The sequence below is a fragment of the Myotis myotis genome, unplaced genomic scaffold (genome assembly GCF_014108235.1).
Source record: "Myotis myotis isolate mMyoMyo1 unplaced genomic scaffold, mMyoMyo1.p scaffold_m19_p_3, whole genome shotgun sequence".
In the NCBI taxonomy this organism is placed as follows: domain Eukaryota; kingdom Metazoa; phylum Chordata; class Mammalia; order Chiroptera; family Vespertilionidae; genus Myotis; species Myotis myotis.
The window spans coordinates 151,794,312-151,818,851 of NW_023416335.1; the positions used below are offsets into that span (position 1 = coordinate 151,794,312).

The window sequence follows — 24,540 nt, forward strand, 5'->3', positions numbered from 1 at the left end:
GGTGGTGGGATGTGTGGGTTCTGGATTGCTGAAAAAAAAAAAAGTAAATAAGACAACTTGTCACCAGCAATCAACATCTGGTTTTAGAGGTGGCTGGCGTGCCTTGTTGCTGTAACACAAGGGATGGCATAATTAAACTGCAAGACGTGGTGAAGGGTGCGGCTGTCATATATTCCCATACTGCTGGAAAAGTAGAAAACAAATGGTCTCAAATTTAGCAATGACATGTGGAAGAACAATTATTACACACTTCTTAAAACTGTCTTATTCCAAAAATCCACATTTGGTTTTGGGGCATCACATTGGAGAACTGAAACACATTGGAAGGCTAGAAATAGGTCAACATGATTGCAGAACAGCCTTTTCAGCAGTGTTGTCTGGCTCCTAATGGCTTCCGTTGGTCCCCCAATCAGGGAGCTTCTCTTCAGATGAATGCTATTCAGCTGGTTACTATGGCAATGATGGAGTACTAGTTGTCATGGCGATGAAATGGAAATTTTTGGGGACCAGTTTCTTTAAAGGAGGTGCATTTATTAAGCCCTATACTTCCTTCTTTTCTTAAAACTGGACTATATTGTGTAGTACTTTTAAAAGGGGTCCATTTTCAAACTCTATGCTACAGTTCAGGATTTATATTATCTTCTCTTATCCTTAGATCACAATGCTTAAGTCTTTTCGGCTCTGTGATGAGAATAGACACCCCTACACAGTCTTTCATGGCTCTTATGAAAGGATGACACTGCAGAAGCTGGGTTTCTTTTTACCACCCCAAAAGGGTTCCTGCCAGATGCCGTGGGGTTCCTCCAAAGTGGTCTCAAATTTAGCAATGGCCTGTGGAAGTACAACTATGAAGTCAAATAGGGTCAAAATAAATATAATGGGCCTGGCCAGTGTGGTTGAGCATTGACCTATGAACCCAGGAGGTCAGGGATCGATTCCCAGTCAGGGCACATACCTGGGTTGCGGGCTCAATCCCCAGTATGGGGCATGCAGGAGGCAGCCAATCAATGATTCTCTCTCATCATTGATGTTTCTGTCTCTCTCTCCCTCTCCCTTCCTCTCTGAAATCAATAAAAATATATTTAAAATAAAATAAATACAATGGGCTGTAGGTGATAAAGGAGACCCTTCTCCCCAGCTTTATTGAGGTAAAATTGGTAAATAAAAATCATATATATTTAAGATGTACCATGTGATGATTTGATACATGGATCCATTGTGAAATGATTACTAAAGTCGAGCTAATTAACATATCTATCACCTCACATAGTCCCCCCGTTTTTATGTGGTGAGAACACTTAATATCTACTCATTTAGCAAATTTCAAGTGTGTAATACATTAAACTATAGTCACTGTGCTGTACATTAGATCCCCAGAACTTATTCATCTTATAATTGAAAATTTATACCCTTTGACCAATGTCTCCCCATTTCCTTCAGCCCCTGGCGATGACCATTCTACTCCGCTTCTGTGAGTTCCACTCTTTAGATTCCACATAATATAAAGAAGACTCTTATCGATTCAATCCTATCACCTATTCCTTGCTGATGTCCTAGTTTGACCAAATCCTTTTGAGAGGCAGCAACACCTAGCTGGTTTTTGTTTTGTTTTGTTTTTTAATGTCTGTTCTTATTTATTTGTTTGTCTTGGAAAATCTCACTTTGGACTCAGACTCAGAGGTAGAAGCTCTCGGAGAGGACAGCCTACGTCTCTTGGCAATCTGTTTCTGGCATTTTTCTTTGGCCTCCTTCATTCTCTTAGCCCAAAGTTTAGCATATTCTGTGGCCTCTTCCACATTTTTCTTAGTAACATTGTTTCTTCAGAGCAATACACCAACATTTGTGTTTCAGGACATGTGGAGAAATAAGACGTTGAATCTCAGTGCTTTGGTCCTAGCTTTCTTACCTTCTTTGTTTGGGGTATTCTTACAGCATATTGGCAGACATCATCTCCTTTAGAGAGAGAGAGAGTGAAAAGTTTGTGGATTCTGCTAGCTCTTTTGGGCCCTGGCGACAAAACACAGTAGTTTCAGTGGGACCAGGAATATCTTTCTTCCCTTTTTTTACAATGACCCAGTTGAGAGCACTGAGATTGGCATCTACAGTGCAGCTCCAAACAGATTTGCACTCTCTGTCCACAGTCCTCCTTGGTCTACAACAGAAATAAACGCTCCTGACTCAGTAGCAGGCGGGCACGGGCATGGGTCAAGGCACCTGCTTCTTGGGGAACCTTGTTTGTCCTTCTTACTACTGAGTCGAACCACGTAACCCCTCTGTTCTTCACCCAGAGCATCAGCAGAAACTTCTGTGGCCATACGTGTCTCACAAAAGGTACCGAGTTTCATTCATCGTCCACCTCAATAAGTTTCTGACAGACAGTGGCTGGGGAAGAGATGCTCAGCTTCATCTCGAGGGAGTCGATTCGTTCTGAGGTGCCATGGAAAAGAGCAAGCCTGGCTCTTTCTCCATCTTGGTGCAGATGAAGCTTTCATTCCTCTTTGCTTAGAGCAGTGGTTCTCAACCTTCCTAATGCCGCAACCCTTTAATACAGTTCCTCATGTTGTGGTGACCCCCAACCATAAAATTATTTTTGTTGCTACTTCATAACTGTAATTTTGCTACTGTTATGAATTGTAATGTAAATATCTGATATGCAGGATGTATTTTCATTGTTACAAATTGAACATAATTTAAGCATAGTGATTAATCACAAAAACATATGTAATTATATATGTGTTTTCCGATGGTCTTAGGCGACCCCTGTGAAAGGGTCGTTCGACCTCCAAAGGGGTCGAGACCCACAGGTTGAGAACCGCTGGCTTATAATCTATCATATGGGTCATCGATGGGAAACGTTTGTTGTTCACATGTTTCATAGATGTGATAAAGCTTTTTCTTGCCTGTTCACATGTTTCATAGATGTGATGAAGCTTTTTCTTGCCTGTTCCCAATAAACTAAGTTAGCTGCTCATTTTTTGAGGCTCTCAAAAAGAGGGAGTGGTTATATTAACCATTTGGCTCAATTTGGGGTTGATTAGGGAATTTAGAGATAATATATTGGAACAAATCTGACTTTATGGCCTGTCGATTTTTGTGATTACTTTTGGTATATGAACATGAACTCGGAGGGAAAAGGTTTTTTTTTTTGGTGTTTTTTTATATTGAAAATTTGTTACTATAGAATTTTTACATGTTATTTATGAAAACGATTTCAAGCTCTATTGTGCAGGAAAATTCCCTAGAGAGTCGAAAATTCCCTAGAGAGTCTACGCAGGTTCTGGGACCCCATTCCAGACCTATTGGTGTTTTGGGTGGAGACTGAGTTTGTATTGTTACAGTTAAGCCCCTCTTGTACTGGGGAAATGGAACCAACTATGGTCGAGGGTGGTCTGGGAAACGGGGCAAGTTTATAATAGCTGGGGCAAGGGGGCAAGTTGATATTAGTAGCTAGAGAAACGGGGCAAGTTGATATTAGTAGCTAGAGAAACAGGGCAAGTTGATATTAGTAGCTAGACAAATGGGGCAAGTTGATATTATTAGCTAGGGAATCGGGGCAAGTTGATTAATAAATACCGTGGTAACGGGGCAGTGTTGATTAATGTGTCCCAGGTAACTTTGTGTGTGTTTAGCCAACCATTTTGTGAATAAAAGGCTGGCCTGGAACCAGGGTCGGCGCTGTCGTAGGACAGAACGCCTACGGCAGTCGTTGGCCAGCTTTCAATAAATCCTCACTTGCTGCTTAAGATCTAATTGGAGTTGGTGGTCTTACTCTCGTGAATGTTGGTCCATAACAGTATTAAATACAGATATCCCAGGTGATCTTGAGGCAGTCTGTGGTCCAAATGACATTAAGTAACTGAAGTGGGAGGAAAGTGTTTACTGGAATGAAAAAAAGAGAATCTCTCATGTTCCATGCTTTTCTCTTGCAAAGAAAAGTATAGCACCAACATTAGCTTGAATTAGAGTACAATAATAACCATGCAAGAATACAGGTCATTCTGAAAATCACAGATCTGGCAGAGACTTTCGTAATCATCAATTCCTCTGTCCCTGGATTTTAAAAGTAAACTATGCAAGTAACATGGGGAAGCACAAACGCTCAAAGTGGAGTGGAGATTGGAGAGTGCCAAGGAGGGTCCAAAGCCCTTTCTTAGATTGACTGGGCATCTGCTGGTTTTCCAACCACAATGACATTCTATCTCTCCCCTCCAGATATTAAAATAATACTTTAATTTTTCTTTTAATGAAAAATGAGTAAATTGCCATCAATACTAAAAAACAAAATAAAACACATATAAGCAGAAAGGGAAAACAAGCAATCACGTGTAATCTCACCATCCGAAGATAGTTACTGTTAATAATTTGGTGTCTATAGTATTCTGAACTCTTGCTAGATACAGAACCCCAGCTGAAACTACCTTGCATCAAAATAAAAAAAGGAAAGGCATTGGCTTATGAACCTGGTAAATCCAGGGTTATACAGTATTTAGTTTTAAGCTTGTCTGCATTCAAGGGCTCATACAATGCCATCAAATTTTGGTTCCTGTCACTTTTTCTTTTTCTTCCGGTGTCTCTTTTCCTCTCTTTTGGCACTGTTCTCAGGCAGGCTCTCTGATGATGGCCCCCACAGCTCTGGGCTTACATCTGATTGGCTTAGTCGCCTCAGGGAAAAGAGAGGAACTATTTTCCATAAGTAAAACACATGCTCCAAGATTGATCCTAATTTGGCCCGTTTTGGGCCATGTGCCTGCCCGAAAATCATTTAATCTTGTGAGAGGAATAAAAAAGTGAGTGGGCAGGATTAGGTCCCTCTACTACTTACACATTCAACTCATGTATGTCAACTCCCCACCCCATCTACAAATCTTCTGTACCCCTTAGGAGAAAATGCGCCCTCCGCACTATGGAACACAAGCCCCGCATGAGCTGGCCCTTGGCTCACTTTCCTGCTTCACGTCCTCTATTCTTCGCCTTTTCACTCTGCTCCAGTCCACGCTGGGTTTCTTGCTGTTTCTCAAACATTTCAAGCATGTTCCCCACTTAGGGCCTCTGTACCTGCTCTCTCTGCTTAGGAAATTCTTAGAAATAGCTTAGATGTCAGTGTGGTTTGTCTTCTCACCTCACTAAGTCTTTGTTCAAAGAGGCTTTCCACGATCCCCAACACAGAGCAGTACCCCTTGCCATGCTCTGCCCTGCTTTCCTCTATCATGGCCCTTACACTGGCCACAATTAGGCAATAAAAATCCTATGACCACTTACAGTTATAAACACATCCTTGATCCAGTCATTTATCATTTCAAGTCCCATGATATAAATAATATAAACTTAAAATTTAATGCGACTTAGCATTCTCCTTCCCAGCTCCAGCTGGGATCTCTCTTCTGGTTGTTTGTTTACTACTTGCTCAGCACTTAGGAATCCAGCTCTATGTTTTCAAGGTTCTGCTCTTGCCTCCAGGCAATCCTGGGACCAAGACATCAGATGACACAAGCTCAGCCTTCTCTTTTGCATACAGCTTGGCCCACATCATGCATCCCTGGTCCTGCCAGCCTCTGGGAGTACAGCTGGCCGTGCTGCCACCACTTGTCACCTCCTCCATCAGCACCTACCCAACCTGGCTATGCCTCACCCTAAAGATCTCACAAGGAAGTCAACCCACCTCATTGTATCCCTCAACTGCAGGGGACATATGTCAAACTTTATGGGGATTTCCATTGATGCCCTACTCATTAGAGTTGAGGTGAGGACCAGGCACCTCCTATCTTCTCCTTGGAGGGGAGTTCATAGCACACACACTTCTCTCCAGAAATCCTCTTCATAAACCATTCTCCTGATAGCCATAGTCTCTACATCACTGGAGTGAGTGAGGTATTTGCCAGCTTTTAGTGAAATCCTTTGAAAATTTGCATGTTGATTTGGTTTTGTACATTAGAATATGATGTTTTGGTCCTTCAGCAGAGCTTCCATTTTTATATCCTGTTACATAGTGGTAAATGCTATATGAAGAAAATAAAGCCGCGTAATGGAATAAAGGGGCATTGGGAAAGTGCTGTTTTATTTTCCTGCAGAATAAAAACAATTTTACATGTATTTAATTTTAAAAAGGTGATATAGTCACATGAATCAGACACGGAAATGTATTAAAAAGTACTCCCCCGAAGTCTCCTTTCCATCTCAGTTCCCTGTTCACCACTATCTGCCTAGGAAACCTCTGTAAATAGGTTTTTTGGGTTGGTTTTTTTTTTGGTATCCTTATATAGTTTCTTGATATAAACAAGCAAACAGAAGTATACATTCTTATTTTAAGCCCTCCTTTCACAGATGGTAGTATAGCACATACACTGCTTTGCACTTTGCTTTTTACATAATTGTGTATCTTGGAGAGCGTCCCATGTGGGGATTTGGAGATCTTCCTCATTCTTTTGTATAGCTGCAAAGCAATAGTCCAGTGTATGAATGTTCTATAATTTATTTAACCTGCCCCCTGTTGAGAAACATTGAGTTCGTCTGCAATCTTTTGTTATTCCAGATATTGTAATGAATAACTCGATGCATATGTCATTTCCCTGCGTGTGAATGCATCTGGAGGATAACTTTGTAGAGGTGGGATTACTGGGCCAAAGGGAATGCGTGTTTGTGATTTGGACCACTGTCGCCAAATTGCCCTGCACCCGCTCAGCCTGTATCCAGGGTGTTAACTCTGCAGAGCTGACATGTGAGCAGCAAGCTGAATCTCGGAAAGGGGCCATCCAGGTGAAAATCTGAGAGAAGAACACTCTAGGTCAGCGGTTCTCAACCTGTGGGTCGCAACCCTTTGGCGGTCGAACGACCCTTTCACAGGGGTCGCCAAAGACCATCCTGCATATCAGATATTTACATTACGATTCATAACAGTAGCAACATTACAGTTATGAAGTAGCAACAAAAATAATTTTATGGTTGGGTCACAATATGAGGAACTGTATTTAAAGGGCCAGAAGGTTGAGAACAACTGCTCTAGGTAGAGGGAGATAGGGTAAAGGTCTGAGGCAGAAACCAGCTCAGCATGTTGGAGGGAGGCAAAACTGCCAGTATGGTGGGTGTGTCATGAGGGGGACAGAACAAGAGGGGGTAGAAGGGTTTAGCAGAAGCCGGATCATGTTGACCCAAGTTGGGAGTTTGGATTTTATTCCAAGTGGCATGGGAAATCATCATAGGGGGTTTAAGTGGGGAATGAGGTGATGTGCTGTCCATTGTAGAAGATTATTGATGGCTTTAAAAAAAAGTCTTTGTCTTGGTCCACAGAGCAGACTGAATCCTAAGTGCAACATAAATATCCATCCTTAAAGCCTCTTCTCAGCAAAGATCTAAGAAAACTGTAGATGCCCAGGGGATAGAAGGCAAGTAGACTTGTGAGGTGCTAAGAGCTAAGTCACACCACAGATCCATATCATTCACGTTAAAAATAAAGGAAAAAGAAAGGAAAAGGATGCCGATAGGAAAGGCCTAGAACCATTCTGAATTCGATCTCTCCTCCAGCTGCATGCAGATGTTTTTATCATTCACTCCCTGGGTCCTAGGTTCCCTAGCTTGGGAATATGACACAAATTATCCGGTTGTGGGGAGCTGATTTTGACTTGATCATACATAGTTCTTCCCTTTGGTTTCCATAGCCATGATATAACGACAGAGACAAATAGAAAAGTTAATGTTAACTTAATATGTATTTTGCATAGTTTCACATACCATTACATTTTAAGTCAACTCTCAACTCTCTAGGATTTTCCCTGGGAATATGTGGAAATAAGAAAATAACTTCTTCTTTCCTGACAGTTGAACAAAACAGCAATTAATCACCACCAAGTCAATGGCAAGGGGAGAGGTGCCAGGCCCAGTTATGGGATATGCGTTTTTATGGAAATGCTGACTTACTCCTCAGTTGTTTGGACGACTCAGTCAAGTGCCAAGTGCCTCTGTTTGTGTCGGGGCTGCCCATTTTAGACTTGCTACTTGGGAGGGCACTGCTGTCTCTGCCCTGGGTCTGCTCTGAGAGCAGGGACTTTGTTCAGTGCTGTGCTTTGGGCATAACTCTCAAAGGCCAGCAGCTACTCGTCTGTAGTGGCCTCTCTGCCACGCTGTGTATTGATACTGGATGGAGCCAGACAACCTCTGTAGCCCCCAAGATACTTAGAAACAAGAAGGAACCTCTAGGGGAGGAATGAGAACCTGGAAGGGCATCGATGGGCCTTTGGAAATTCTACTGTGACGGGCAGTTGGGGGTTTGGACTCAGGCAATTTAATTCTAAGAGTGCAATAGGGATGAATTGCACCATCAAATTGAGTGGCTTAACAATTGCCTTCTCTCTTCATTGTGACCAATATTTTCACATCTAGAACTTCCTGGTAATTATTTTATAGAAACTTTTCCCATCATACTGAATTGTCAAAACTCAATTATAATATCTTCATTCTAAATATATTTTTCAATTCCAGCAGACTTTTAAAACTCGTGGCCTGCATTTGACCTACATATGAATTCCTATTTCGAAATATCATTTATTTAATGTAAATTATTCCCAGAGCACACTGGTGATTTTCTTTGGGCACATAATCAGATACATTTGAACCTCTTTTTTTCCCACAGAGGTCACTGGGGACTTTATTAACATGCTCTCATTCCCAACAAGCTATATTATAACCTTTTATTTTTCCAAGTAGAAATTTATGAACTATTATGGTCATGTTACTTATTCATTTTGGCCAGGTGTTCTATTTATTCAATAAGCATTTATTGTCATGTATTTTGCTTCACACCATGCTAAACAAGTTTTCCTCATTTTTTGTCATCTTTATTTTTTTTCTTACTACTTTACTTTATCACCCAAGGATATTTTTCCATTGACTTTTAGAGAGGGTAGAAGTGAGAGGGATAGATAGAAATATCGATGTGAGAGAAACACATCAACTGGTTGCCTCCTGCATGAGCCCCCCCCACCAGAGAATGGGCCGGGGAGGAGCTTGCAACCGAGGTATGTGCCCTTGACCAGATTCAAACCCGGGACCCTTTGGTCCCGACGCGTCTAGCCACTGAGTCAAACTGGCTAGGGCCTTAATTAATTTATTTTTTTAAAATAAAAATACGCAAATACCTCCAAGATAAAATGAAATAACTTTCTCCCACTGTTTTACTCCCAAATGCTAAAGTGATTAAACCAAATAAAGCAAGAATAAGTTTTGACTGTGTCTTTCCTAAGCCACCTTCTCTGGAGGTAGCAAATGGCATGCTCACAGCCCTCTGAGGAGAAAGGTGCCGTTTCCCAGCTGTTGTGGGCTGCAGAATTTGGGGAATTCTTCCTGGTGAAATAGCTTGGCCTGGACTAGAGCTTACCTTTTTAACATTTAGGGTTCTATGCACTCTACCCTCAAGAACAACTGTTTTAGCTTTATAAGCTTCCCTTACTATCTGAAAGTAGAGTTTCCATAAAACCTTCTATAAGCCAAAATGGCATAAAGAAGCAATTGCCATTAATTCATATGGAAGTTTTTTTGAGAATTCCCAGACACAAAACCCAATGCGTACATTTTTATTTTGTGTACCACAGTCAAAAGGCTGACTACATCCAGTTTTACACCAAGATTACTCCCTTTTTAGCTCTATAAGGCCTTTCTGATATTTTGGGACACTTCTTGCTTTAGGCCACACAAAGTAAATTGAGATAAAGCACAGATACAAAGTTTAATGCTGAGATGCTGAGTGGACTGCCAGGAGGAAGGTTGGCGGGGCCCCTGTCACTGCCCCTCCAGGTACACGGTACCTCTATAACAGCTCACTGCAAAACAAATGCTATTTTTGCTTTCCACCTTTTCTGTTAAAAGTGAAAATCCTCTTCAGGTTACTCTCAGTTAGCAAAAATAGGTACTAATGTAGGTCTTTCATAAAACTGAAGTGGTGTAACATAAGCTTTTGGAAAGTGGGGGACACCTGTATTGGGAAGAAAATTCTCTCAGTGTGTGCACCAGTTAGGTCTTTCAGTTGCAAGCAACAGAAACCAACTCTGGCTGATTTATCCAGAAAGGTTTTTGTTAGGAGGCTAAAGGAGGAACTTTAAAGTTTAAAGGTGGTGATTTGAAGACAGACATTTACCTCTCTGCTGCCTCCCAATAGCTCTCTAAATGACAATAAAGGGCATAAAAAAAGACATAAACCCATATGTTAAAGGGAATAAGAGAGGTAATATCAGGCACACACATACACACACACACACACACACACACACACACACACACACACATACATCCCTTGATATTCAGCCAAGTCCCAGCTCTCCAGCAACTCATGTGAAAAACTAAACTTGATAAACTGGCTGTTTCTTTTTTTAAATAAATTTTTATTGATTTCAGAGAGGGAGAGGAAGAGAGAGATAGGAACATCAATGATGAGAGAGAATCATTGATCTGCTGCCTCCTGCACACTCCCCCACTGGGGATCGAGCCCGAAACCTGGACATGTGCCCTGACCGGGAATTGAACCATGACCTCCTGGTTCATAGGTTGATGCTCAATCACTGAGCCACACTGGCCGGGTCTGGCTGTTTATTTTTATTATTGCAGAAGGCACATTTCTATCTACTTTGTAGAAAGAGATAAAAAGGCTACTGGAGAATGATAAACCTCACCATGATTATTTCCCAAAGATACATTGACCATATTTTTCAAAACCCAAATGGGGATATATGGCCTGTGGGATGGAATGTGCTGGGTTTTGGTTCCCAGGACCTTTTTGGGACTTTAGATCAAGCTTGGGGAATTTTCCACTGCAGGAGTCCCAAGTACCCAAGGTAGAAGGCAGAAAATTCCTTTTCCCTGCCTTCCTCATATTCTTCCAGGGTTGGCTGGCATAAGAACAGTGGGAGTTGACAGGCAGACACACGCCCATGGACTCTGATTCAGGAGGGAGGGATGTAGGTGCACTTGGACGGCGGAGGCTCTCAGACTTGAGGATGGTAGTGAGGGAGGTGCAGGGCAGTGGAATCTTTCTGGGAACAATCCTATATGATTTGGGCATTTGCTCCTGTGTGGCAGCCTCGAAATCCATCTTCCTGATCCTGCCTGCTTTCAGGTAGGCCTTCCAGTCAATGGCTTAGTTCAAAGTCATTCCATCATGTTTTGGGGAAACAGGTCCTTTAAGAGGTAGGTTTTACTTTACTTTTTGTTCATTCACTTGTTCACATTTAAAGATTTTTGCACACCATACCCAAAGTTTAATCAGGAATCCTATCTAATAAAGAGGGAATATGCTAATTGACCCTCACACCATCACAAAAGATGGCGGCACCCATAGCCAATAAGGAGGGAATATGCTAATTGACTGCCCCGCCCTCAAAGATGATGGCACCCACAGCCAATAAGGAGGGAACATGCTAATTGACTGCCATACCCTCAAAGATGGCAGCACCCACAGCCAATAAGGAGGGAATATGCTAATTGACTGTCACGCCCTCAAAAGATGGCAGCATCCACAGCCACAAGATGGCGGCGCCCAGTCCCCTCAGCCCCACAGTGGGGTTAGTGAGGACGACCAAACGACTGAACAGCAGGCTGCGTGGGGTGACCAGGCCAGTGAGGGGGGGCATGAGGGGCAACCAGGCTGGCAGGGGGGGCAGTTGGGGGCAACCAGGCAGGCAGGCAGGTGAGTGATTAGGAGCCAGCAGTCCAGGATTGTGAGAGGGATGTCCCACTGCGGGTTTAGGCCCGATCCCCACTGTGCACAAATTTTGTGCACTGGGCCTCTAGTACTAAAATAAGTGTGCTACTGTAATAGAATTCTACATAGCAGTGAAAGTGGAAAAAAAAACCCCTATTGTTATATATCATATGGACTATTCTCAGACATAAATTTCAACAAAAGAAGCTGACACATATCAACATACTGTGAGTCTATTTATAACAGGTTATAATGAGGCCCTTGCCAGCTAGCTCAGTTGGGTAGAGCATCCTTCCAATAACACCAAGGTTGCTGGTTCCATCCCCAGTCAGGACACATACAAGAATCAATCACTGAATGCATAAATAAGTGGAACAACAAATAAATTTCTCTCTCTTTCTCTCTTTTTCAAATCAATCAATAAAAAAAAGAAAGTTATAATGATAGGGCAGCGGTTCTCAACCTGTGGGTCACGACCCCTTTGGGGGTCGAACGACCCTTTCACAGGGGTCGCCTAAGACCATTGGAAAGCACATATATAATTACATATTGTTCTGTGATTAATCACTATGCTTTAATTATGCTCAATTTGTAACAATGAAATTGGGGGTCACTACAACATGAGGAGTTGCGGCATTAGGAAGGTTGAGAACCACTGTGACAGGGGAAACCCAACCTGTTATTCATCAGGATATTGATGAACGTGGGAGAGGCACAAGCCTAGCTTCTGGGATGCTGATAATATGTTATTTCTTGATCTAGGTGGTAGATATATTACTGTTTTACTTTGTGAAAACTGTTGTACCAATGATTTGTGTACTTTTCTGTATGTATTTTAACATCAATGAAGTTTCCCCCTGCCCCTTAATTACATGTTATTTTTTACTCCATATCTCTTATCAATATTCAGTCCAGCACATTGCTGATACAGTTTTATAAAACCATTTATGATGTATTGCTAAGTCCTCCAAGAATTAGCTTTTTTGATTTTTTTTTTTTTTTTTTTTTAGTTTGAGAAAAAAAGTACTAATATCAACACATGGGGGAATTCTAAACATATTCTATACCTAAGGATTGCATTTCAATTTATTCAAATGAAACTAAAGATCAGCTTGACAAGGTTTACTATGCCAGGGTCCTTAAAAAAAAGATTTCAAGGGGGCTGGAGGGATTGAGCAAAAAAGAAAAAATAAAGACAGAGAACTCAAGGACAACAGTGTGGAGATGGAGGAGGGTATAAATGCTAGGAAAGAAAATAAGGAATAAAAAAAATAAAATCAGCACATAAAAAAAAAGCTTGAAAGAAAAGACTTCAAGCTGGTGAGTGCTTAGGACTGCGCTCTCTCAACCTCTGCATGAAGCCCCCCCCCACCCCCTTCCCCTATCTACACAGGAGTCCCTCCGACTGTTACTCTGAAAACCTGGCCTCACGGTCATGGTCTGTGCATAAAGCCTCATTTCAAATTCACAAACAAAAATGAAAAGAGATAACTTAAAAAAAAAGTAGTTTCACATTATTTAATGCAACTCAGCTCTCTGGGGAGTGAACAGTGATTAGGGAAAAAAAAATAGGAAAACACCACGGAGAATCACACCAAATCAGAAGCAGACAAAGGCAGCCAGAACTATCTTATTTATTATAAAGATACACCGTGAAGAACAGACCTGACTGTATACAGAAGCCTGGAATGGTACATGCCAAAATGTACAGTACTATACATAAAAGTGCATTGTCACAACAGAACAACAAAACAGATTTTTTTCTCCCAGACCTGTAAAAGCATCCCCCTTCATTTTCACCTCAGAGCCAAGGGAATGTAATGATAAGAGGCAGCACAGAGAGCAAAGGCAAACAGGAGGGTGTCGGTGGCAAGTGGCAGGGTGTGAAGGAAGGGTGGGAAGGGAGGGCGCAGGGACAGTTACTGTGGGGAAGGCACAGTCACAAGGAAAATGAGAGTCTGATGACAAGGATGCAAGAGGGGACAATACTGAGCTCTCGAGGCACAGGAAGGTGGGGATGGAGGAGCTGGGAGAGGGTGGAGGAAGTTTCAACACTCAAGTAGGCAGTAAAAATTGAGGTGGAGGGGGAGAAGAGGGGGAGGAGGCCGGGGCAACAGTAAAGAGCCAGGCTAAAACTCCTAAAATAGAAAGGCACTTTCACATGTACATACTACAGATGTACATTGACACAATTAGGTAACAGTCACAAGCAGGAAGCTACCAGTACTGCAATTGATCAAATGGACAGGAAAGGACAACACTGATTTAATTAAGTGGGCAGGAGCTAGCCTTGAGCCCCTAGGTAAATAGCAGTCTCTCCTGTTACACAGCCACTCACTATAAACAGCTATAATAACCGTCACACGACACACTGAACTTGGATGAATGCTCTAAGGGGGCATTCACAAATGCACGGTTTATATATTTTCTTTTACTAAACAGCTTCTATAAGCATTATGGAACCCAGTACAATTATTTAAACATACAAAATTCCCTACGTAATTTAAAGATACAGGTACCCATCTCGATTATGCCGCGTAGACTATTTTTTAAAAAGTATACTAGGGTGAGTGACAGCTCCATTTCCAGTTTGCTTTACTGATCTGAACAAAGCTGTGCCAACCACCCTGCACCCAGCCTCACACCCCAGCCCAGCTGGTGGTCAGGTTTTCAGTTCAGGGGGTGATTCCATAGGAGCTCTATTTACACATGGATAAAGCCTTCACTTTAAAGCCGCTCAAGACTCGGGGCCTCTGCGGTGGGTTACTAGAGCAAGACTCAGTCCTAAGTGCATTCCCTGCACTCATGGCCTCTTGCTACTGTGTCACCCCAAATATGAAGTCTTCTACACCCTCAACGGACCCATAGGTTCTTAATTTTTATTTGAGGCTGTAGTGATCAGATTCAAGTTTCTTCAGTTTGTAGACCCCAGGGGCTATGTCATTCCCCAAAACTCAGGAGACCAGTACTCTCCCCACTTTCTTCTTATTGATTAAATTATAAGCCCATTTTTGGAAATGGCAAAAGTACAAAGACAGAAAACTGAACCGATACAATCTGACCCTTAGGGCTCTATACCCATTGATAACTTTCACGCTCACTGCAGTAGGTGCAGTGGGGCACTGTTGTAAATGATTCTATGGAGGCTCAAGGGGCACCAAAGTCAGATCATATGTGAGAAAACATGCAGTTGAACAATAGCGGTGACACTAAACATGAACATGGAGCTCTACAAAGGGCCATTCAACATGTTGAAATAATTGAGAGCACTCATTAGAAATATGTACTAAGTACCTTTCTCTCTATGCTAATCCACACCCTGACCCAAACCAAAGGCCAACTTGGTAAATCTTGTTGGGTGAGTTCCATGGAGGGGACATGAACATACAGTGATATCAGCTGAGAATACATATTCTTGTGTAAGTGGAGTCAGGTAATCTTCGTGGAACCATCATTTCCCCATCATCAAAACAACACCCTCCCCAAACTGCACACCAGGACTAAGATCCTTGAAACTGCAGGCATAACATCTCAGGACTCACTTCCTTTCTTCTTTCCTCATTCCTGTGCCTTCCACCTCCCCGCTGTGTGCTACCCCTGAGGCTGTAAGGCAGGCCGTGTACCAGGTAAAGTCTCTCGCTGCTGAAGCTTTTAATGCGCTTCCCGGGTGTTAGTTTGGATATGTTGTGGTGGCCACCGTGTCGTACCCCTGGAATCTGAAGGCTTTTACTAAACAAAGTAAGGACAGGTGAGTCCCTATTGAGTTCTTACTCACTCTGAGTCACATCCTTCCCTGGGAATTGGGGAAAAAAGTGCCTCAGGGTGACAGCAGAGATTTAGGGGGAAAAGACCGAGACAGGTAGAGTAAGGAAGGGATGGGAGAGTATTAGGAGCCGTCTCCTGGAAGGTACAGCCTCGGAAGCTCCGAGGGTCCAGAGCAGCACGTCCTCTGCCACCCCAGACGGCCAATGGCAGAAGGGCAATCCTCACCCCTCACAGGTGCAGACAATGAGAGGAGACATGGGAGGATCACCAGGGGAAAGCCTGGAGAATGAAGCTTGGAGTAAGATCTGAAAAGCTGTAGTTAAAGCTTATAAAAGAGGCCCCTCCCCTCCCCCTACCAAATAATACATCCAAACACCTTTTGATGCCCTTTGTTAACATCTTGCACTTCCACCAAAGATGGAAAATGTTTTTTAAGAATCCTTTTTATTTTAATTTCTAAAAGAAATTAACATTTCCCCTCCCTCCTCTATTGCTTCCACCTTCATTCTTTGCTTCTGTTTCCCCAGATAGCAACAGAGAACCAGCAACCAAATTGGAATCCAGAAAGAACTGGGAGACTATTTAGGAAAGTTTAAATTTCCTAGGGGGTTCGGGAAGATTGTTTAAAAGCGTTAGTGCTATTCAAAGGATGGTCCTGGCTGTCTCCATGTGTCCAGGGTGCTGAAGGACCACAAAAACTCAAGAGAAATGGGGAGGGGTTGGACAAGATGCTGAGCTGGGCCTCTTTTTCAAAATGCCTCCCTCCCCCCCGCAAAAAAACCCCCATGGGTGGTTCTGAAAATGAAGAGGCTTAAAAGCTTACCATTCTTGGAAATACTCGGAAAAAAAATCACTATTCAAAACAATTGTGAAATTAGGCTGTAGGCAAGCAACCAGAGTGTGACTTTGAAAGGAAAGTATCTCATTAATTTAATCTGTTTGCATTAGAATGATTAGACTGGCAAACTGAGGTAGAGATCAGTCATGATCTTGATTTTAGTTCAAATCCTCATTCTTTCCTGCATGATGCAGTCACCAGTGGGCTGACGAAGTCCATACTGCGTAATTCTTAGGTGGGCATGTGATTGGCTACCAGTTTGAAACCACACTTAGAAGGAAATCAATGGTGGTCTGGAGGGGTGAGTTCTGGCCATCCACTTATCATAAAAAACAACAGGTCTCCTCATCAGTAAGTTCAATGATAGAACAGATAAAATGCTCACAGGCTGACGGATGATATAAGTTGCTGCTGGTCGGGGAGTGGTGATTTGTACCTTTGCAAAAGCAAATTAATTCAAAGCAACTTTCTTAAGATGAGAGAGGGAACTATAGCATAGAAATGGGCTAAAGAAAAATTGTCAGAGAAAGAGGGCCCCTCATGGAGCTAGGTGACTATGTGAATTATGTAGAGACCGTATGAGAAAGGAAAAGGAAAAAAAAAAAAAAAAGTCCTGGTTCCAGGGTATAAAATCGGGAGGAAGTGATCCTGGAACCATGAGGAAATTCTCCCACCGTGGCCAGCACGGCGCTTACTCCAGTACCGTGGCCAGTTCTAGGTTGGCTCAGAGAGACAGGAGGAGAGGAAAGGTGGGGATTCGATTCAGGATCGTCTGTTCTCTGCAGCATGTTTAAAGGAAGCAAGGTCATTTGGTCTGGAGAAGAGAAGGCCGGGTGAACCGAGCACTGCTGTGCTGCTTGCTTTCTCCATTTCCAGAAGGGAGAACCCCGGGATTCAGGGGAGCTGGGACTATTTTCCAGGCAGTCACTGAACAACAGCTCTTGGAAGTTGTTTGTGGAGCAGTGTGACCAGAAAGTCTTGAAGACTAGACAGCTCTAGTCCTTTGTGAATGTGAAGGATGGAGCTGGAAGTCTTCTGGGGCCTGGTCAAGCGCGTGGAAGGAGTCACACTGGTAACTCTGGAGAACGGCCTCTCTCCTCTCCCAGGTTTCAGGTCAAGCAGTAACTACAGAGGCTCTACCCTCTTCCGCTGAGTCTTTAACCTGGACCCAGGGAAATGACTTACTATGAAAGAGACACTCACCCAATCATTCAGGCCGTGGGTTGAAGGTCCCACTGGGAATGTCCATCCCACTGTGACACCTGAAAGTCTTTAGCATGAGCCAAACCCTGTCCCCCTACATGGAACCAGAGGGGGTCACTGTCAGCTACCAAACAATGCCATCACCACCCTTTGGCCATGACCCCAAGTGACACAGACCAACACTGGTTATACTCCAAAGCCTGGAACTCAGATTCTCGTGCTTTGGGACCCAGGCAGTTCTGAGTCACCCAGGTTGCTCTAAACCTGAAGCGCTATACAATGCGGAGAGCAGAGTGGTGTTGCCTTCGTTACAAATGGTGCAGCATTGAATTTTCAAGTAAGTCTAAGTGAGTCTATTGTCTTTAAAATGACATATGTCCAGTTATTAAAAAAAAGAAACTACAAAATACAAATGCCCGTGTTAATTTAGCTAGTCTCAGATGTTACGTTCGAGAACAGAGGAAAGCCAGAAAATCTCCAGTTCTAAGCACAAAACTATGGAAAGTTATGGATCATGACTTGTCACTAATCCATTTTCTTTTTTTTTAATCACCTCCCCGGATGACCTTGCCCAGTGGTTTTCACATTGTGCAAGACTTGTCTGTAGGACCTTGGGAGGGAGGCGCAGGTCCTATGGTAGGGTTTGTTTTTGGAAGAACAGCAGGTTTTGGCCTTAGGGCTGGAGGCTTTAGCTGCACGCCCATTCTGGGGGCCACCATAGGTTTGAAAGTACTCATCGTGTCACTGGAGGAGCTAGTGCTTCGTCGAATCTGAGGCTCTGAACTCCTGAGGGCAACGCTGTGCAAAGGGCTGAGAGATTCCGTGGAAGTGGCAGGGGTAGGGGAGTTTTTCACTTGTTCTAAGGTATCCAGAACCACATCGGGAGCGTGCTTTGCTGTGCTCTGTCTCTCCAGTTCTCGGAGTTCATTCAAAGCAGTGTTCATCGTCTCTTCAATATCCTGTTGTAACATCATTAGAAAGAGAGAGAGAACGAACTGATAATAAATACTCATGTATAGAAACACATAATTTCACTTCCAAGCAAACAGGCCAGCATTTATAATAACCTGAGCCTACAACCCAATTCTTTCTTATATATAAACACAAAATATATATATTTTTACTTATTTCAGAGAGGAAGGGAAAGAGAGATAGAAACATCAATGATGAGAGAAAATCATTGATTGGCTGCCTCCTGCATGCCTCCTACTGAGGATTGAGCCTGCAACCCAGGCATGTGCCCTTGACCGGAATCAAACCCAGGACCCTTCAGTCAGCAGACTGACGCTCTATCCACTCAGCTAAACCAGCTAGGGCAGTGGTTGGCAAACTGCGGCTCAAGAGCCACATGTGGTTCTTTGGCCCCTTGAGTGTGGCTCTTCCTAAGCCTCAGGAGTACCCTAATTAAGTTAATAACAATGTACCTATCTATATAGTTTAAGTTTTAAATATTTGGCTCTCAAAAGAAATTTCAATCGTTGTAGTGTTGATATTTGGCTCTGTTGACTAATGAGTTTGCCGATCACTGAGCTAGGGCCACAAAATATTTTTTAATGGTGTTAAGATTTCTAGGAATAAGTGATCATGTATATTACACTCTATTTTGATTGGGACTGACCAAGCGTTGTCCACCATTTCAGAAAAATCACATCACTAATGGAAACACTTTTCATGGAATTTAAGACTAACTCAATATTTGGCAATAACTGAGTTATTATTGGTGGCAGCCAGGGGCTGGGTGGGATGGGCCAAAGGGGAGTTGTTGTTCAATGGGTGTACAGTTTCAGTTTCACAAGATGAAAAAGTTCTGGAGATCTGTTTCACAACAATGAGCATATATTTTACTGAACTGTGTTGTTAATATGCACACTCTCAAAAGGTAGAGTGCTGTGTGAGGCAGGGTGAGCGGAGGACCACTGCCCTGGTTTGACTGAGAGACCTCTTCTTCCACTCACTTGGAGCATAACCCTCTGGCCACGCACAGTGCTAACTGATTTCCACACTCCACTCCCTCACTGGATGGTAAGCACCTTCAGTCTATTGATTTAACATTGTGTCCATAAAGCCTAGCACAGGACCTAGCACACTGTAAGTGCTCTGCTGAATGAATAAACCAAAACATGACGATCACATATGGATACTGTAGCTAAAAAACCCCCAAAAACTTCATCAGGGATTCCACTGACTTGTTTAATAAAAGAATTTGCATATATATATATATATATATATCCCCCCCCCCCTTTGGTATGAACATCATGATGGCAGGCTTCATTGTCCTCTTGGGAAAATCTGGAGGTGAGAGATGGAAAGATAAATAAAGGACACAGCTGGAAGCCATTTTGTGAGGATGACATCACTTTGCAAGTAATTATTTTCATATGTGACTTCCATTTGATGCTAAGCATATGGATTTGTTTTTATAACAAGTATTTGCCCCAGAGAGAATGAAGAGAGCCTTGTTTATCTGTTGAGTTTCTGTTGTTATGATTTGCAATGAAAGGATTTCCTGCCTCTAGAAGCAGAAGGGTTAAATAGGCCTTAGTTGGTCTTCCCACCCCCAAGCTCCCAATTCCCTGTCTCTCCAAATCCTTTTTCACCTGCTTATTGTAAGCAGTGATGTTACGGCTTTTCCAATCAGTACTGAACTGTAGTCAAATGTCACCCACTGGCTCTAAACAGGCCTCAAAGGACGCTGCACAGAGAATACTTCCAATAGAGAAAACCAAGAAGGGCAAAAGTCTTTTTGATTTTTGCTGAAAAATCGTTGTGCACTTAACATTGGTTCACTGTTTTAAAAACACATTAAACTCCTTATACAATCTAATTTGCTATCCAAAATTCTTTTTAGGTAGGACACTAAAAATATCTTGGAAATTTGTTACATCAGTGCAGGTTTCCTTGGGCTCTTGTTATGAAAAATAATCCATCTTTAATAAGTCCCCATATTTGTCTCTTCACTTCTCATTCACTTTCTTTTTTGATCTATTTAGTTTTAAGCTTCAGTGATAGCTGGGAGTCACTTCAGATTACACAAATGGCGAAGCCTGAATCTATTCACCTCCTTTGTCACTGGCCACACACACATTTTTTAATGGCCGTGCTGCAAAAAGAACTAGAGGGGAATATGGTGGAACTAAGGGAAAATAAATTAATTAAAAAAAAATATTTTTATTGATTTCAGAGAGGAAGGGAGAGGGAGAGAGAGAGAGAAAAACATCAGTGATGAGAGAGAATCATTGATTGGCTGCCTCCTGCATGCCCCTTATTGGGGATCAAGCCCGCAACCCAGGCATATGCCCTTGACCAGAATTGAACTCAGGACCCTTTAGTCCACAGGCTGACGCTCTATCACTGAGCCAGACCAGCTAGGGCAAATTAATTTTTTTTACAGGTCCTTTGACTTTGTCAATTCTAATCATTAGGAAAAAGTGAAGACATGCATGTATTCAGGAGTGAGCCAGTACCCAAACCCGCTGTTCTTTAAACAGCTAACCGTCACTTCTCATCATTCACTAATTCATCACTTCTTGAGATGAAAGTGTTATCTTTATTCCATACCAGAACGTTTCTGTTTCTGGGCTCTCTGTTCTGTTCCATTAACTTGTCTGTTTTACTGTCTTTAGCATGCATTCAGATCTGGGAGGGCTAGTCCTTCCTCATTATTCTTCTTTGCAGAATTTTCCTGGCTATGTAGCAATGATGCATTTGAATGCCCTGGGTCCTACATTTCTGCCATGACTATTTAAATCAATATAAACCTAATCTATTTGGGCCCTTCCAGTAACACGTGGTTCGTCAAGAGGCCCACAGCGAGGCCTTAAATTAAAGAATGGACTAATTTCTTTTCTGTTTTCATTAATTGGTTCTATACAAAATACAGGGCTACAAAAAAGTAAACCCTGCAAACCTCCTTCATCACACCCCAGGCACTGAACGTGCACTATTCCCCTAAAAGCATCCCACCTGAGCGATCATCTCTGGGTCCAGTGGCTTGTGGTCATTGAAGCCTGAGTATTGCCCCGATGACGTGGACCTTCTAATAGGAGGGCTGTCAATCTTCTTGAGGGAGTCGTGCCGGCTGATGTTGGTCAGGCTGCCATGGCCTGGCCGGCGCCTCCTCTCCGGACTGTCATTGTTGAGGCCACGGTTCTGCAGCAGGCCCCGGGGGTGGCTGGCCAGGTTTGGGGACCCCAGGTCAACTGAGGAGTTGGAAAGAGCATGTGGGGGGTGGAGAGGACAATGGCCATCACTGGTTCTGCCAGGACGCCTTCCTGGAGGGGGTGGCTCTCCTCTTTTTCTTTGTCTAGACATACACAGAGAGGAAGAGAGAAAAGGAGCGCTCACCACACTGGGTAATACTGCAAAGGCCACTGTAGCTCCGCATGGCCCCAGGGGAAGTGGAGGTTCAGGAGCCTGACTACCAGGCTCCACCCACCTGGCTAAATACCCATCCGAATGCCGGTCTGTCGGGGAGTTCATGTCCTTGGATGAAGACTTGTCTTCAGTCACTGGCCCACTGCTGGCCTCGCTGTCAGCTTTTTGGCTCAGAGTGTCTGAAAACGTATCATCCCTGAAGTAACGAGAATCAACAGTGAGGGTGTTTTGCTAGATGAATAGGACACACACACACACACACACACACACACACACACACACACACAAATAAGTGATGGCAGTTATGTATGCAAGTCTCTTATTAATGTAATGTTTTTCTTTTCATTATAAAAATAATACAATTTCATTGCAGAAAAAATGGAAAATTCAGATACACAAATAACAATTACCCATAATATAAAATAACATCCAGAGACAACTATTGTCAGAATTTTAAAAACTATCCTTCTATACTTTTTGTAATGCCTGGGATACATGCCTACAAGTGTGTGCATATACAGGGTGAGGCAAAAGTAGGTTATAGTTGTTCGTATGGAAGATAATATAATTAATAAATAATAATAGAATAAACTGTATTTTGCATACTCACAAGTGTAAACCTACTTTTGCCCCACCCTGTGTATGTATATAGTATTTACTGTACACATGGATGCTTATGCTTATATACTTTAGATAAATATGACTATATCTGTATCCTAAATAATAAAAGCATAGTATGCAAATTGTCCCCTCGACTGGGAGGTTGTCCAGGAGTTCAACCAGGGGGTGGGGCTGGCCCAGGGGAAGGGAGGGAGGCCTTGGCAGGTGGTGGCTGGGGGAAGGGAGGGAGGCCCTGGCTGGCAGCTAGCAGCTACTAGGGACCCTATCAGTGCATGAATTTCGTGCACTGGTCGTCCTCTAGTATACACATAATATTTCTTGGGTTCTGAGGTACACATTTTAACACTTCTAAAATTAGACCGACTCATGTATTCACCTTATACATTTTATGTGTTATATTTCCCTTTTCCTTGAAAAGCTACTCTTAAATTGGTGCTGCATTGTGAAATAACGTGTTCACAAAATAAGGATTATTCTGTACATCACACTTTGTAACCCGTTTCTTTCACTTAATATGACTATCTTTCCATCTTTTAAAATAACTTTGAAATTAGAGCTTTCTCATCGGCAAAATGAAAAAAAAAATAAAAAAGAAGCCAGGAGATGATACTTTTTAAACTTGAGGCCAGTATCTTCTCCCTTGGGAACCTGGAATTGAAATGGTAGGCAGACACCAAAGGAAGAGCACTGCTGCTTCTGGATTCAGCAGTGTCACTCAGCTCGAAAAGTCCTTCTCTGCTCATGTTCTAAGAATCTGGAGGCTTCAAAAGGCGTCTCTCACTAGTCCTTGCTCCCAGCCTCCGGTGGATTCTGAGAAATGAAAACCTGCTGGCCCGGCAGTTCTGTTATCAGAGGCTCACCAGCAGGGGAAGAACTGCCAGCGCAGAAGTGCTACCTCTGCAAGCCCTCCTGCACTTTTCCCACAAGGCCAAGGTCACTGGAAGAGCAGAAGCTGGAGTCTCCTCTGGGGAACACTCTGGCCACCGAGGCTGGGACTACTCACATGTCCTGCACCACGATGTACTGGTGAGGCACCAGGCCGTCGATCCCATTGTGCCTGCCTTCCCACCAGTCCTCGGACGCTCGGTGATACAGCAGCAGGGAGGCTCCCTTCTTGAAGGACAGCTCTCTGGCAGACCGCCCAACGTAGTCAAACTTGGCTATGGCTTCTATTGGCTCACATTCTACAGAGAACACACCAGGAAGCGGTGAGGGACAGGGCTGTTGGGAAGGCATCGTACTCTATCTGAAAGGTCTAGGTTAGGCCTTAGAAATAAGGAAGGCCGCTTTCATATCCAGACAGAACAAGGGAATAAACAAATCATCAAGAAGGAGAAAAGGAGATGCTAAAAGAGATACAGAAAAACATTCTTTGGCTGTCAACAGTTTTTCAGGCAAAGAAAAATTGAACATTAGATCTTAATTCCCACAGCCTCTTACTAGAGCTATAATGACAGTTTAATAAAAAATAGTTTAAACTTTGCAGTATGATATATAAGATCTCTCCTGGGGTTGTAATATCTTCCACAACAACTCCAATATAATTTTGACATTGATGGAGTTCCCTTGCAACACATTAATCCCTCTTATAACGTGTAAACATCACTAACCCACAACACCAGGAAATTTGTTTTATGTGCTTATTTTTCTAAAAATCAAGTTTACAAAAATTGCCACATTAAATACTACTTGAATACATTGAATTTCCTCATCTACTTTTTTAGCACTATCATATCTTCAAACTACCATCAAGTGTAAAGACAACTTTGTTTTCTCTAGTATCAGTAACAAATTGTGACTATTACCTATGAAATAAGCATAACTTAAGACTGTCCTGTACTGACAGTAAAAGACCAGATTCGAAAACTATATTTGCTAGAGATAAAAGGGTATTCAAGGGAATAATAGTGAAAAAGCCAATCTCAAAAGGTTAGACATTTATAATTCCATTTATTTAGCCTACGTGAAATGATATACTATCAAGATGGAGACTAGATTACTGGTTGCCAGAGGTTGGGGTGGGGGAGGTGACAGGAGGACATGGCTGTAAAGGGCA

The 24,540-nt window shown here is 42.7% G+C and overlaps 1 protein-coding gene across 2 annotated transcripts in view; it reads right to left on the minus strand.

Moving 5' to 3' along the window:
* Positions 1-13,297: 13,297 nt before the first annotated feature.
* The window catches only part of SRGAP1 (SLIT-ROBO Rho GTPase activating protein 1), a 277,626-nt gene continuing 266,383 nt past the window's right edge, over positions 13,298-24,540 (minus strand). For both annotated transcript variants that reach the window (XM_036299100.1, XM_036299101.1), the window contains exons 19-22: positions 23,488-23,668; positions 21,925-22,059; positions 21,453-21,792; positions 13,298-18,448 (exon numbers count right to left, since the gene is read on the minus strand). In XM_036299100.1, coding sequence (XP_036154993.1) covers positions 18,071-18,448; positions 21,453-21,792; positions 21,925-22,059; positions 23,488-23,668 — 1,034 coding nt within the window. In that variant the 3' untranslated portion in view covers positions 13,298-18,070. The remainder of the gene's footprint in view (positions 18,449-21,452; positions 21,793-21,924; positions 22,060-23,487; positions 23,669-24,540) is intronic.